Here is a 12,554-nt window from a genome sequence, read left to right as displayed (position 1 = left end):
ACTGGACTGATGCACCCATTTTAATGATGGGCCCAGTCCCTGAGAGCAGCATGCCACTGCACTGAGATTATTATTAACTTCCAATATAAGCTCCTAGTTATTTCAGCTATTTCTGCTAGCATTTAAGCTCATCATCTAAAGATCCTTAATCAAGTGAAAATTGCCAGAAGCATACCATCTACTTGCTCTCCAAAGACCCCTAACAAATGCACAGACCAATAGCAAGTCCCAGAACACTGACAAAGCTGGGTGTCCTACAGTCAGCCCCTTTATTTTGTCCACGATAAAACAATTTGGAGAGTTCTGTTAGGGAGTCCATCAGGGGTGTAACAAATGTGCAATCCAGTCATGTCTGCATCATGTTGTCTAAGAAACAGAGCAGTTCAACATCACTTTGAACACTGACTACTCCCTAATTCTAAGCAGTGTCAAGAGTGACAGTGCTTGTCACTGCAGCAACAATTTTAATTCTAGCCTAAAGAAATCAAACAGATTTGAAGTTTTTCTGCAATGTGAACAACACAAGACTTAAAATCTCCTTACTTGTGAATCACGTTTGGTGCTATCCAAGATGCAGCACTTAACTACCACAAAGTAGACTGCTCCACATCACTTGGTTGTGTGTGCCTGATGCATCTAAAGCACTCTACTCTTGCCTGCCCCAAAAATGTTACTGCATAGTGATATGGCCAGGGTAACAGTCAAATGTCCAGCAGGATGATACAGTGCAGAGCAGCCCTTCACACTTAAGAAGGTGAGAGCATCTGTAGGGTGTTTTGGAAGGTGATTTCTGTTCCACATCATCTGCCTTCAGGAGTTATTAATGCTTGTTACTGCAGGAGCCCTTAGCCAGCTGGAAAGACCCACTCTGAGGGAGACAACTCTGCCATCAGCAGTGACAACTGAGCTATTATCATGACAAAGGGTTCCCCCACTGCCTTTCCTTGTTGGCAGGTAAGGTTTAGTCATTGTTCCATGCTATGACTCCACTCTGCATGGAGTAGCTTGACAATTCTTGGCAGATCAGACAGAAGATTCCTCAAGGTATAACCTGACTACAGTAATTTAATTTGATGCAAACATTTGAAACAGAAATGAAGTACAGAAACTGCTGCTTGTTCCCATACACCTTAGCTCAGTCATTTGCTCTTTTGAATGAAGCAATAAATTTTACGTCCTCTCTTTGAACTCAAACTGAATTCCAGGGACTGGCTTTAAATACCCAAGCTTCAGGTATCACAGGGCCTGAAATGACCACCAAGCTTCTTTATTTACAAATGCAGCATTAGAATCAAAGTTTTTGGAAGCAGCACAGAAGTGCCACGAATACCTTCTATACTAAATGGTGCAGTCAAAACATGACTAGCAGCCCAGTCAGGTTTAAATTCCTATTTTCTCTCTCTGGTATGCACAAATGTCCTGCCTCCTTTTTCATGACTGGACATTTTATCACTTGTCCAAAATTACTGAGCAGCTGAGGAGATGCTAGTTTTCTGTAGTAATTTCAGTAATTCTCTGGTAGTGCAACAGGTTTCTCTCCATCTCTTGGCAAATTTTCTACAGAATGCTTAACAAAAGGCACTGGTAGCTGTTGCCTGTTTCCTTCACAAGTGAGTGTTCAGGACACGTGTGAATCTCCCAGATTTTGAGAAATGGTATGTGCTCTTTGAAGATTGTCCATACCGAAGAATTACCAGTCCACAAAGTTTCAGATCCTGCTCCAGCAATGAGAAACATCCAGAAGCCTCAGGAATGGAGGAGGCAATCCCAAATGCCCTGTACTAACATAAGGCTGCAAGAATCTTTTTGACTTTTTAAATTCATTGTTGACAGAAAATAAAATAAACAAAACTGCAGAGTGTAGAACAAAACTTATTAATCCCTCTTGAGGATGTTCAGATGAAGAGAAATGATGAATTTGGTGATCTTTAGTCTCTACCACAAGTCTAGAACAGAGCTTGCTAAGCCAGGAGGCTCAGCAGAACTACTGCTGGCTTCTTAACTTCATTTCAAAGGAGACAAAACCAGCTCACTTTACCAATTTCTATCACCAGTTGAAGTGTTCCTAATCCCTCCTAATAAGTAAATATTGCATCTTTGCAGTACACCTTCATTCTCCTCAGAAATGGAAGTGTAATAAAGGACTCCCCTGTTCCTCCTCACCAGGCTCCAACTTTCATAATGCTTTGTGTCACTGTAAAGAGACACAATAATTAGCAGTATTTATGGAGTTCAAGAACTCAAGCAGTGAATGGGGAAGTTCTAAACTTCAAATTCTAAATTTTGAAAGCACTTAAAAAAGAAAGAAAAATATCAGAATTGGTTCAACAACCAGTGTTGCATTACGGAACAGTATCTGATCCAGCTATTCTGGTAATATCAGTAAAGATGTCTCCCCCACCTGATTAACAGCTTTAATACCAGGGCTAATAACCTGCAGGGGCTTAGGACTGCTAAAAGCTTTGAGAAGGAAAAACACAGAAGTGCCCATGCACAGGCTCTGCAAACACAAGCTCTGCTGGGTGAGCAGGGGGGCAGCAGAGGAGGGCCTGGCTGCACCCTTTGCTGCTGCCAGGATCCGGCTCCACGGCTGCTGACCAGCACGTTGGGAGACTTCAGCCCACTGGCCCCGATGACACTTTCTTGTGGAACAAAGCCCATCTCCTCTAACACAGCTTTTTCCCAGGAACTGGCCCATATGGAATCAAATAAATAAATCACAAGTGTTTTGCAAAGGGGAAAAAAAAAGGTCCTGCAGTACATAACTCAGGGGAGCAGATGTTTTTCCATTAGCTCACTGTTCTCTGCTGCACTGGCTCTCTGCATTTCTTTTCTGTAGCATGTTCAGTACAAACTATTTTTCCTAGGTTAAACTTTAGCATGTTACTGAGACAGCAGGAAGACCACTCCAGCCCCACTGTGAGTAGACAGAATAGTATCCTCATCATTTTTCTCTAAATGCTCCTTTAAATTAGCCTCAGGGTCTACCTGGTGAGGTTCACAGGCTAAGCTTAGCAGGCATTTAGCCAAACTTAGATCAAATTACCAGACCTACTTTGCTGTGAGTGGCCATATTTAGTAAAGTATTGGGTTACTCAGGAAGTTAAACTGTCAGATATAAACTATTGGTAAAGACAAAGTGGACCTTGTAGTAAAAAGTAAAGATTAAAATAATACAGTAACAGGAGCTAGAACGCTAGAACTCTTATTAAAACTGGCTTGTAGCATTCTAAAGTACTCTGTATAAATAGAGCATATGGTTATTACTGCCTGGAAATATAATCACACATACTTCAGTTAAGAAATCATTCCAGTTACCCAAAGAGCCTAGAAATGTTATCACTATTTCTTTCCAATACTGATGTGCTTTGCTCTCTGGGTCAAAATGATCTTATAAAAATGTCAAATGAATGTAAATTTTGGTCTTAAATTTGAACAATTTCAAGTATATTTTCTTTAGCCAAACAGCATGACTCTATTTTCTAAACAAAAAGGAGCAGTACTGGCATGACTGTTAGAAGTATTAGCACTAGTAATCTCTAGGATTCCCCTTGAAGCTCTTCCTGCAGGAAGAGGGAGGAGTTAACAAGCTTTATCAGTGACACCGAAGTTTCTGCCTCTTCTCAAACTTGAATTCAAGCTCTCGGCCATGTAAAGTAGAACAAAGATGAGACATGAGCATAAGGGTTACATAATGACTACTGCTCCTGGAGCTGCACCACCACAGCATGTGCACTGGCGCACTGTTCCTAAGCACTCCGTGAAATGAGCTGTTTCTCAGACATGGGGCCAAGAATAATGTTTAGGCTCATAAATGTTAAAGTGTTCCAAGATGACTCTTTTTTAAGCAGCCATTGTGAGGACTAGGGGGATTATTGTTGAAGCGACCAGACAAGCTGTGTTAACAATCTTTGCTGCAGAACACTTGGAAATAAAATATGTCTATTAGTATTCCAAGCATGCCTGCTGCAGGGGATGTCTCTAGTCTTTGAGGACAGCACACTGCTTTTCCAAAGCTGTGACTACCTGCGCAGAAAACAGGAAAATATGGAAGCCCACTACGGAAATGTGTTGAGTTCTGTGCTGTGGATGACTGTACTCCTAGGTGGTCCTGTAAGAGACAGCTGGACATGAGATTAACAGTGACAATTCACAGTTTTATTTTTATGCTTGAAAGAGGAAAGGACTCTTTCTGGAGACCACAGATCCATCAAGCAGATCTTTGTTTACAGGAGGCTACAAAAATTAGCTTGCCAAAGATCACTAGGCATTGCTGCAGGGAAAGACAAGGTACAGGTACAAGGTATCTGTTTAGAGTGCAACACATTTCGATTTAGCAGCTGCACATCCAAAGATGATGCTTTATTGTCTTCCCTACAAAACTATGCTGGTCACAAATCCAGAAAAGTTACAGATAAAACCACTAAGTGTCCACTTTCTTATGTGTGAAATAAGTACCTTTATCATAGCACAAAAGGGATTAACTATTTGCACAGGGTTCACAGTGTCAGGAAGATTAATCCACAAACACCAGAGGTTTATGTCCTAAAAGGAGACAGAGAAGCCCTTTTACTTTATTTGAATAAAAAGAGAGGCCATGGGGCATTCCCCTGGGGTCTCTCAAATTTTTGGAGGATGCAGCCTGCTGTTTATCCTAATTTTCTGACTGAATTTCCCTACCTCTTTCCCCATTGGCTGAGGTACTAGAGAGGTACAGACTTCCCAGAATGCCTGATACCTAAGATTCCACTCTAATGTACAACCCCCCCTTTTAATTTTTATCTCTTACGGATTTTACGGTTTTTCCCCATTGTTTTTTTCATCTTTTAATATCCAGTTTCATTTATCTGCAAACCTACAGTTTGTTTGTAAAGGCAAATGTCTTTTTTTTTCCATTCATCAATCAGTGGAAACCTTCCCATTGTTTCTTTTATATCTCAGTGCTAGTTTTATCTACCAGCAGACCCACAGCTTGATTGTAAAGTCAAATCTGTTGTTCCTCTCAACAGCCTTCCCTTCAGCCACTGTTAAAGGACACACATATTCTCCTAAACTAATTGTGAAACCCGTTAGAGAACAAGGGGTGTCTAGCTTGGAGGGACTGAGGAAACTTCTGTACAAGGCAGGAACTCCTATTGCAGCAGCAGCTGAAGGATGATACAGTAAGGATTCCCCCATGTAAGCATCACTGGATAGCTACCACCCCCTAACAGTCCCTTTTGCAAGTATATGTGCTGGCTTTGTGGCCTGACCTGGCTGCTGGAGGGCTGTAAGAGCAGCCCCAGATAGCTGTGGGACAGCTAGTTTTGTGTGCCTCTTTCCAATCCCATTGCATCAAGTTCTAACTGAACCAGCTGGTTGGCAACATTAACTTTCATGCCCTGGGATATGAGGAGACATGGCAACTGTAATGGCTCTAATGGAACACAGACACGATTGCAACCTGGCATGCTCAATCCATACCTCAATTGTGCACAGAGACACAGCCAGCTGTGTCCTGAGGGTGTCTGAGAAGGACGGATGCTTTGTTATAAATTTACTGTAGTATGAGGCTAGGAAATTGTAATAACTTTATCCAAGGATTTCTGAATCAAGCTAAAAAGGTCAACGTGTTAATGACAACAAAAACAACAAAATATGAGTAATTTCCCAAAGGAGGAATAACATTTTTTCCCTTTGGAGATAGGACACCGAGGTATGAAAAAGTTAGGCAACTTGCTTGGAGTCACAAGATGAGTCACTGATTGAAAAAGGACAAGTCCAAGCTAAAGCTGATAAAAGTCTACAGCATACTGATGCAGACCTTCCATGGATATCAAGCGACTCCATATGTATGGAGAATGTTACGCTAATTGCCTGTTGCTTTAAACAGCCATTAATTTTGGGGTGAATTGTAATGCAAAACCACCTGACTATCTCAACTTCCTCTAAGCATGGATTTCTGTTTAATTTGCTATCTGTGAAATATCTCTGTTTTGGAAGTTACTTCTTACAAGTATACTTGTTCCTCGTTTCCCCTCCTTTCAGGTGGGAAAGATCCTAGTAGTGAAGGTTAGTGACACCCTTTGGATTATTCCATTCACTAAGCTCAGCATAAGATCAACCCACTTCCAAGAAGTCCTCTAATTATTCAGGAACTGTGCCCTTCTCCACAGAGAGTAAAGACTACCCCATAATACCTGTATCTTTCCTCATCCCTCAGGATACTAGAATGCAGCAGCTTCCACATTACTGTAAGAAGAGACTGGCCAGTACCTCAGCAGGAGCTCATAAAGCTGCATCCATAATAACCGACTTCAGTAATGAAATTACAAAGCAGTCACAGTACGTGTTTTCAAATCCTGAATTGAGTCTAGCTAAAAGTAAGCATGAAGCAAAATGAAGGCTTAAAAAGTGGCAAGAGAGAAAAGTTACAGCTTATGAAAATAAATTCTATGAGAATTAATTAACACCTTTCAGAAAGGCACTCTATTGATACTGAAAAGCAATCATAGCAATTCACAGTAAGCACTAGGTCTTTACTGCTTTTGTCTTTTCAGACAGCAGCAAAAATGTAAACTGCCTAGAGAGCTATCTGCAGGATGATGGACAACAGACACCTGACTTCTCATCATAATAAACTCCATTTATTTTGCTCCCCACCAGCCTTCTTTGCAGCCTTAAATCAGGAGTATAAACCGAATAAAGCAAAATATTTCTGGTGATTTTGAAGCCCGCAGCCCATCGCTGAAATTTACATCCACACAAGTCATTAAGGTGAATACATGTGAACTTACAGGATGATGCATTCTATAAGGTGACTTCTTTTGTTAATATTAATCAAATTGTAGCAAAAACAATCTCATATATTTTGTTTTAGAACTAAAGTCTAATTTTTAGGCAATTACCCACAAAAACAGCTATGAAAATCTTTGCTGAGAAGTAGGAAGAGACTGCCAGGTCTTATGTGAGAACTGTCAATTGCATAAATTAGCAAAATGATAATTTGAAAGGTTCCCTTGCACAAAGAATAGAAAACCATCAGCAGCTTTCCAGGGGGCTCTGCTTTTCTTTCTTCATTGCAAATGGTGAGACATGTAATAAGCAATCACAACACTCAAAGGTAATTTCAAGTGTGCAACTGTGGGCCCAGTTATGGAAGAACTGTGCCTCCTAAAAAAAAAATTACAGGGTTGGAACTTTATCAGTTCTGAAATGCTGCAATGCAAATGGCAGAATGTTCTGGGAAACTCTGTTCCTCAACAAATGTCCTACATAAAGCACCTCCATGGGTTTGGAGATTGCTTGTGGATAGAGTCTCTCCTCACTGTTTTCCCCTCATGTGCTCTGTTGGAGCACCTTTGCGTTAGTGTCTCAAACTGATACTCAACCTACAAGACCCTGGGAGGTTCAAACAGTCAAGGACAGAGTGGAGAACATGCTCTTTCTAATAACTTTCACTTAAACCTCAGCAAAGATTGGAATGCTTAAATCACATTTTAGACATGGTATGCCATTTTATTATTACAGTATTACAGGGAAGCATTTAGTAGGAGAATGGAAATAATTGTCCTTATGAACTACCTTTTGTTAATGAAGAATTACCTACCCTCTTTATCAAAAAGCACACTACAGTGATGACTAAAGTTTTCTGTGTGTTTTGGAAAAACAAAAGTGAGCTGAAAAATCACACTACTACAGTATTTTTTTTTTGGGTCAAAATCAAGTAAGTGGGATAGACAGGCAGATTTTCTGCGGAAATGGAGTGATTTTCAACTGACTTTAACTACTCTGTTAATACTTAGATCATTTGATTCACCACTGGAGGGAAAGAGGAACTCCAGGTAGCTCAGGACTTACCAGCTTGTAGCCAAATTTGTTCAAGAGTTGTCCACAGCTTCACAGGTCCCTGCTTCATTGTGCTGCTCTGCATAGTTATTTCAGACATGGCCTGTTCCAGTCTTGATGCAGCAAGGGAAGAGGCTCGTTGTGATCCTATGAGCCAAACAAACATTAATGTATTTTATACTTATTTATGATATTTCTTTGACTTGTTAAGGCAGCAGGTCTGATCCTGCAGTCACGGCATTGGTTTTATGTAATAAGAACTCTGCTGGATTTTGGCATGACAAACTGGAGAAGCATGTTTTATAAAAGGTTAATTTACTGAAAAAACCCCAAAACACTAAATTATCCAAGGGCTGCAGCTCAAACAAGCAAATTAAGAGACAGACATTAATTTTATAAAGGTCCGCTTAGCATTTATCAAGGAAGAAACCATATTTTGCTCGTTTGGGAAGCAGAAGTCTAGCATCAAGTATTTTCCACAAACACCTACTTTATAAGCAGAGTCATCATACAATTACAAAATGTGCCCCACTAAGGTAAAAAATTCATACAGACAACTTAGCCCCATTCACATAGCACACGCATTTCAAGTGACATCAATATTGTTCTACTGATTTAGAGGCAGGGTGGTTTTTCATTTAACCTTGGAGAGCAGAGAGTTCAGAGCTTTGACTATATTAACCTTTAGTATTCACTGTAACATTTATGCAAGAATAAAGTATTTGGCGCCCACACCTCTGGGAAAAAACATCACATGAAAAGCTTATCCTAGGAGGGTTACATGGGCAGCAACCACCCTTCTCCAGTACAGCAAGTGGGATTATACTGATGAGCCAACCTCTCAGAGGGGTATCAAGATGGTGGTAACAAAAGAAGAAGCTAAAACCTGAGATTTCAGAGTTGGCTTTGTAAGCATTGAGAAATAAGTATTTTAATATACATAGGTTTTAATGTGATTTTATGATTGATAAATTCTTTCTGTGGAGAGCTGCTGTGACTGAAGCACTTGTGTTGATTAGCATTACTCTTGAATCTATCCTAACAAGCTGACCTCATAAACCACAAGATCCTAGAGTTAAAATCCCGTTTTTTTTCTCCTGCAGCCACAGGGCATATGCACTTAATGGTCTCTCTGAGAGGGACAGCATGCTTTTCCAACTGGAGTGTGCTCAAGAGAGAGATGGCTGCCAAACCACACCTCCTCACCAGCAGACCAGCACATCACCCTGTGGTCCCCAGCCATGGTCTCCTGGCCATCTCTGCTCCAGATGCTGAGCAGGGACCCAGCCTCCCGCCAGGCATGAGGGGAGGCACATTTCTGTTTCACTCTACTGTGCCAAGCACCTGTGCTTTGTAAGGTAGAACAGGCTGCAGCTTCTACTTCATCTGAGGTGAGCATGTCACGGCTTGGGAGAGACCACAAATGCAACTCAGGCCCAGAACTGCTATGGGAAATATTTGTCCTATTATCCTGTTACTAACTAATGTCATTCATTTCAAGCAAGAACTTCAAAACAGCCCTGCAGCAGGCACCTCCCACAGCTCCCTCGGAAAATGCAAATATGTTCTTCCCAGATGCATTTCTTAAATTCCTGCATATTTTCAAAGACACTCCTGATCCAATGATCCAAAAGATGACACTGCAGTAATGTAGCAATTACAGCTTTAAGAGTATGGGTAAAAGCCATTCTGCTTAGCAGAGAGAATTTATTGTATTTATCAGTTTATTTAATTGATCCAGCTTCAGCCTGTTTCACTGCATGAGTCTCCTTTCCCACGTTGCCCATTCACACTCCTCTCCTCCATCCTTATCTCCACCAGTGAGAATTTCACTGAAACTCCCAGAAATTCAAGTCAGACTAGAGCTGTTTGACATAGGGAAAACTACCAAGCATTTCTCTCCAGCCATTCAAAACACAGTCAGCTTCTCCGCAGTGCACAGACAAGAAAATGGACACATGAACAGCTAGTGATGTTATTAGCAGAGCTTTGAAGTTAGGGTAGATTTCTTGCCTTCTAGATTGGCAAACTTGAAAAAAATTACACATACTTTGTGGATTGTGCAGTCAGCCTAATCAGATTCCTATATTAGCATGCTTTGAACGCAACTTTCAGAACTACACTTTTCTACCAAGGCTGCCCTCTCCCAGAGAGGCTTTGTGGAGCTGTGCTTCTTTCAAGCACCCAAGTGCAATGCTGGGTGGGCAGATAGGCTGGTATCTTATTCACATCTTCATAGAGCTCAGGGAAATCCTCTTTTCCTTACCAATCAATCCAAGAAAACTAAATCACTGTAAGGCACCTTTGCACATTTTGGAGAGGTTCACACACTGCCTAAGTAGATCCAGTTAGAATCTACTAAAGCATCCTTCCCCCACAAAGCACACTTCACAGGAATATAAAAGCATCAGGAATATAAAAGCATAGTTGCTCTCAAAGAAACCCGGGTTAGCTGCTCCTCATCTTATCTTAATTAGACCAGTAGTTGCCAACAGGGGAATTTGAAACTGAGACTGATCCTGCCCAGTACAGTGGGCATCTGCACACCCAGACAAATGAGACTGAAGTTACTTAGCAATTTACATGGAGGCTCCTTGCATTTAACATCCCTTAGCATTCCAATCCTTTGATGCTTACTTTTCTTTCCTTCTTTTCCAGCCTACAAGAGGAAGCAAAATATTTTAAGCAAAGACCACACCATCCCTGCTCAGCCTCAGACAGATACACTCCTTGTTCTAGACATATATGGCAGATGATCAGGCTCTCTCCAAACCAGCACAAACTCCACTTTTGCCACCACTGTACTTGCCCATCTCTGCTGGGATGCTCAAAGCAGTTCTCCTTAAAGCTTGCCTAACCAAATAAACTCTGTAAGAGAAGGTTTTTGCCAGCCTGGCCCTTCTGGAAAGGGGCTTAAGCGACATCTCAGAATCTCAGGCAAGCAATACAGTGCCCTGGGGGTGAGCTGCTGGCTACTGAAGCCACAAAGGAGTTTACTTCTAACACACTATATCCTGAGAGAGGAGATCAGCCTGTGTCACACTGGCAGGACACTGACCTCAGGGTCGTGGGGCGACATGGAAAAACTTCAAAGCAGTATTAAAAAAAAAAAAGTATCTGAATGTCTCATTATAAGATATCTCCTCCTAAAGAAATGTGCTAAAAAATCTCTCCACAAAACCTGTCTCACAGAAATTTAATGTCATGCCTCAAAATACATGCAAATGTTAGTATATGAAGATATCATATTAATTTGTTATTTTAGTGCAGTCTCTTTCTCTATTTAACAGCTCTACTAGACAGAATATAAACTTCACATTTTACAATAAACCCCTCCACATATTTTGGAAATAACTGATGAAATAAACTGATTTTGTTGTGATGAGCTCTGCACATAAGCCATAAAAAATCTAAATTATTTTGAAGCACTGTTCTAGGGTATTTTAAGACCAAAAAGACCAAGTTTAATATTTTTCATTAGTGAGAAAATTTCTATCAAAATAGAAATGTAGCTCATTAGATTTACTAGGCTTGTAAGAAACACAGAACTCCCAAGCCTAAATCACTTCAGGCAAAAGCATTATAAGACAATCAGAAAAAGAATGAAACAGCAAGGCAGCTAACTGATATCAGTGAATTTAGTTAGGAATACTGCTTCAGTTAGAAGATGAAGAACATAAAGAGAAATTAATCTTACTGGCAGCAAACCTAAAATTTTGGCACAGCAAATAATCTTACTGTGGTCTAGCTGAGGGAGAGGCCAGTGTCAAACTTGGCCACAGTAACCCACACCCTTCAGTGATAAGCCCAGAGATGACAGAGTGCCTGCACAGTACAGCGATGGATGCTGCTGCATGCTCCCAAGAGATTTTACAACAGATGGCACTGCCTGTTCCACAGTGATGCAGAAGTATCAGACCTCCTCCCTCATCCAAAGCAGGCAGCCACAGCCCCGGCTCTGGGGAAGCACAAGGGCAAGAGGGGCTAGAGCTGTACCCTCCAATCTCACCCACTACTGTCTTCAAACAGGCTCCCAACAGACAGCAGACCCAGCTGCTTCCCTTCTGCAGATGGGAGAACAGCAGCACCCAAAGCCTGCAGAGAAGGGGGCCAAAGAGACCTGCTGAAATCAGCCATTGCCAGCCCATCACTAAGGTGGGTGGTGTAATTTCAGTACAAGCTCCATTCTTTGCATCCATTGTGGGGGCAACTATGTTAGCACGGAAACCTGTACTCTCAAAGTGGAGGAGGAATATATTTCTTGGCTAAAACCAAACTGCATTCAGTGCAAATCACTTTAGGTGCACGAAAAGCTGATTCAAAGCTTGTACCTTACATTAATTGCCCTTTCTGGCAGGCAGCACCATGGCTTACAGCACAATTAAGACTCATACAAACTCTAATTCCCTAGAGATCCATGAGATTGATATGTTAGCTTTTTTTCTTGTCCAGTTTCTGAGTTTGAGGTTCACTTTCTTTGCCAAGTGCTTCTTCCACATCCACAAGGATAGGCATTTGATTCCCTAAAAAATCCTCCAAGTTAAAAGGCAAGTTTCTCACATCAACATCTTATTTTGAGCTAGGGTCTTCAAGAAGTACCAAATATCACGAGACTTACAACAAAAATCACAAGTCAGCAGCGCTCTCTGAAAGCTTTCTTTCCCCCTTACTGCCAAGATCAGCTTTGATGTCTCAGTTATTTCCATCTGACTTTATCTATTACAGTG

At 41.2% G+C, this 12,554-nt stretch overlaps 1 protein-coding gene across 4 annotated transcripts in view; it reads right to left on the bottom strand.

The window, feature by feature from the left end:
• TTC7A (tetratricopeptide repeat domain 7A) overlaps positions 1 to 12,554 on the bottom strand; it is a 203,094-nt gene that overhangs the window by 52,002 nt on the left and 138,538 nt on the right. For all 4 annotated transcript variants that reach the window (XR_009277214.1, XM_058835343.1, XM_058835342.1 and 1 more), the window contains one exon: positions 7,840 to 7,974. Coding sequence is in view for 3 of the 4 variants with exons in the window: in XM_058835343.1 (XP_058691326.1) it covers positions 7,840 to 7,974 (135 nt within the window). In the remaining variant the exon portion in view is untranslated. The remainder of the gene's footprint in view (positions 1 to 7,839; positions 7,975 to 12,554) is intronic.

Source organism: Poecile atricapillus, chromosome 3 (assembly GCF_030490865.1).
Source record: "Poecile atricapillus isolate bPoeAtr1 chromosome 3, bPoeAtr1.hap1, whole genome shotgun sequence".
In the NCBI taxonomy this organism is placed as follows: Eukaryota; Metazoa; Chordata; class Aves; order Passeriformes; family Paridae; genus Poecile; species Poecile atricapillus.
Note: the sequence above shows the minus strand (reverse complement) of the source record. Positions and strands in the feature narration are given on the sequence as shown.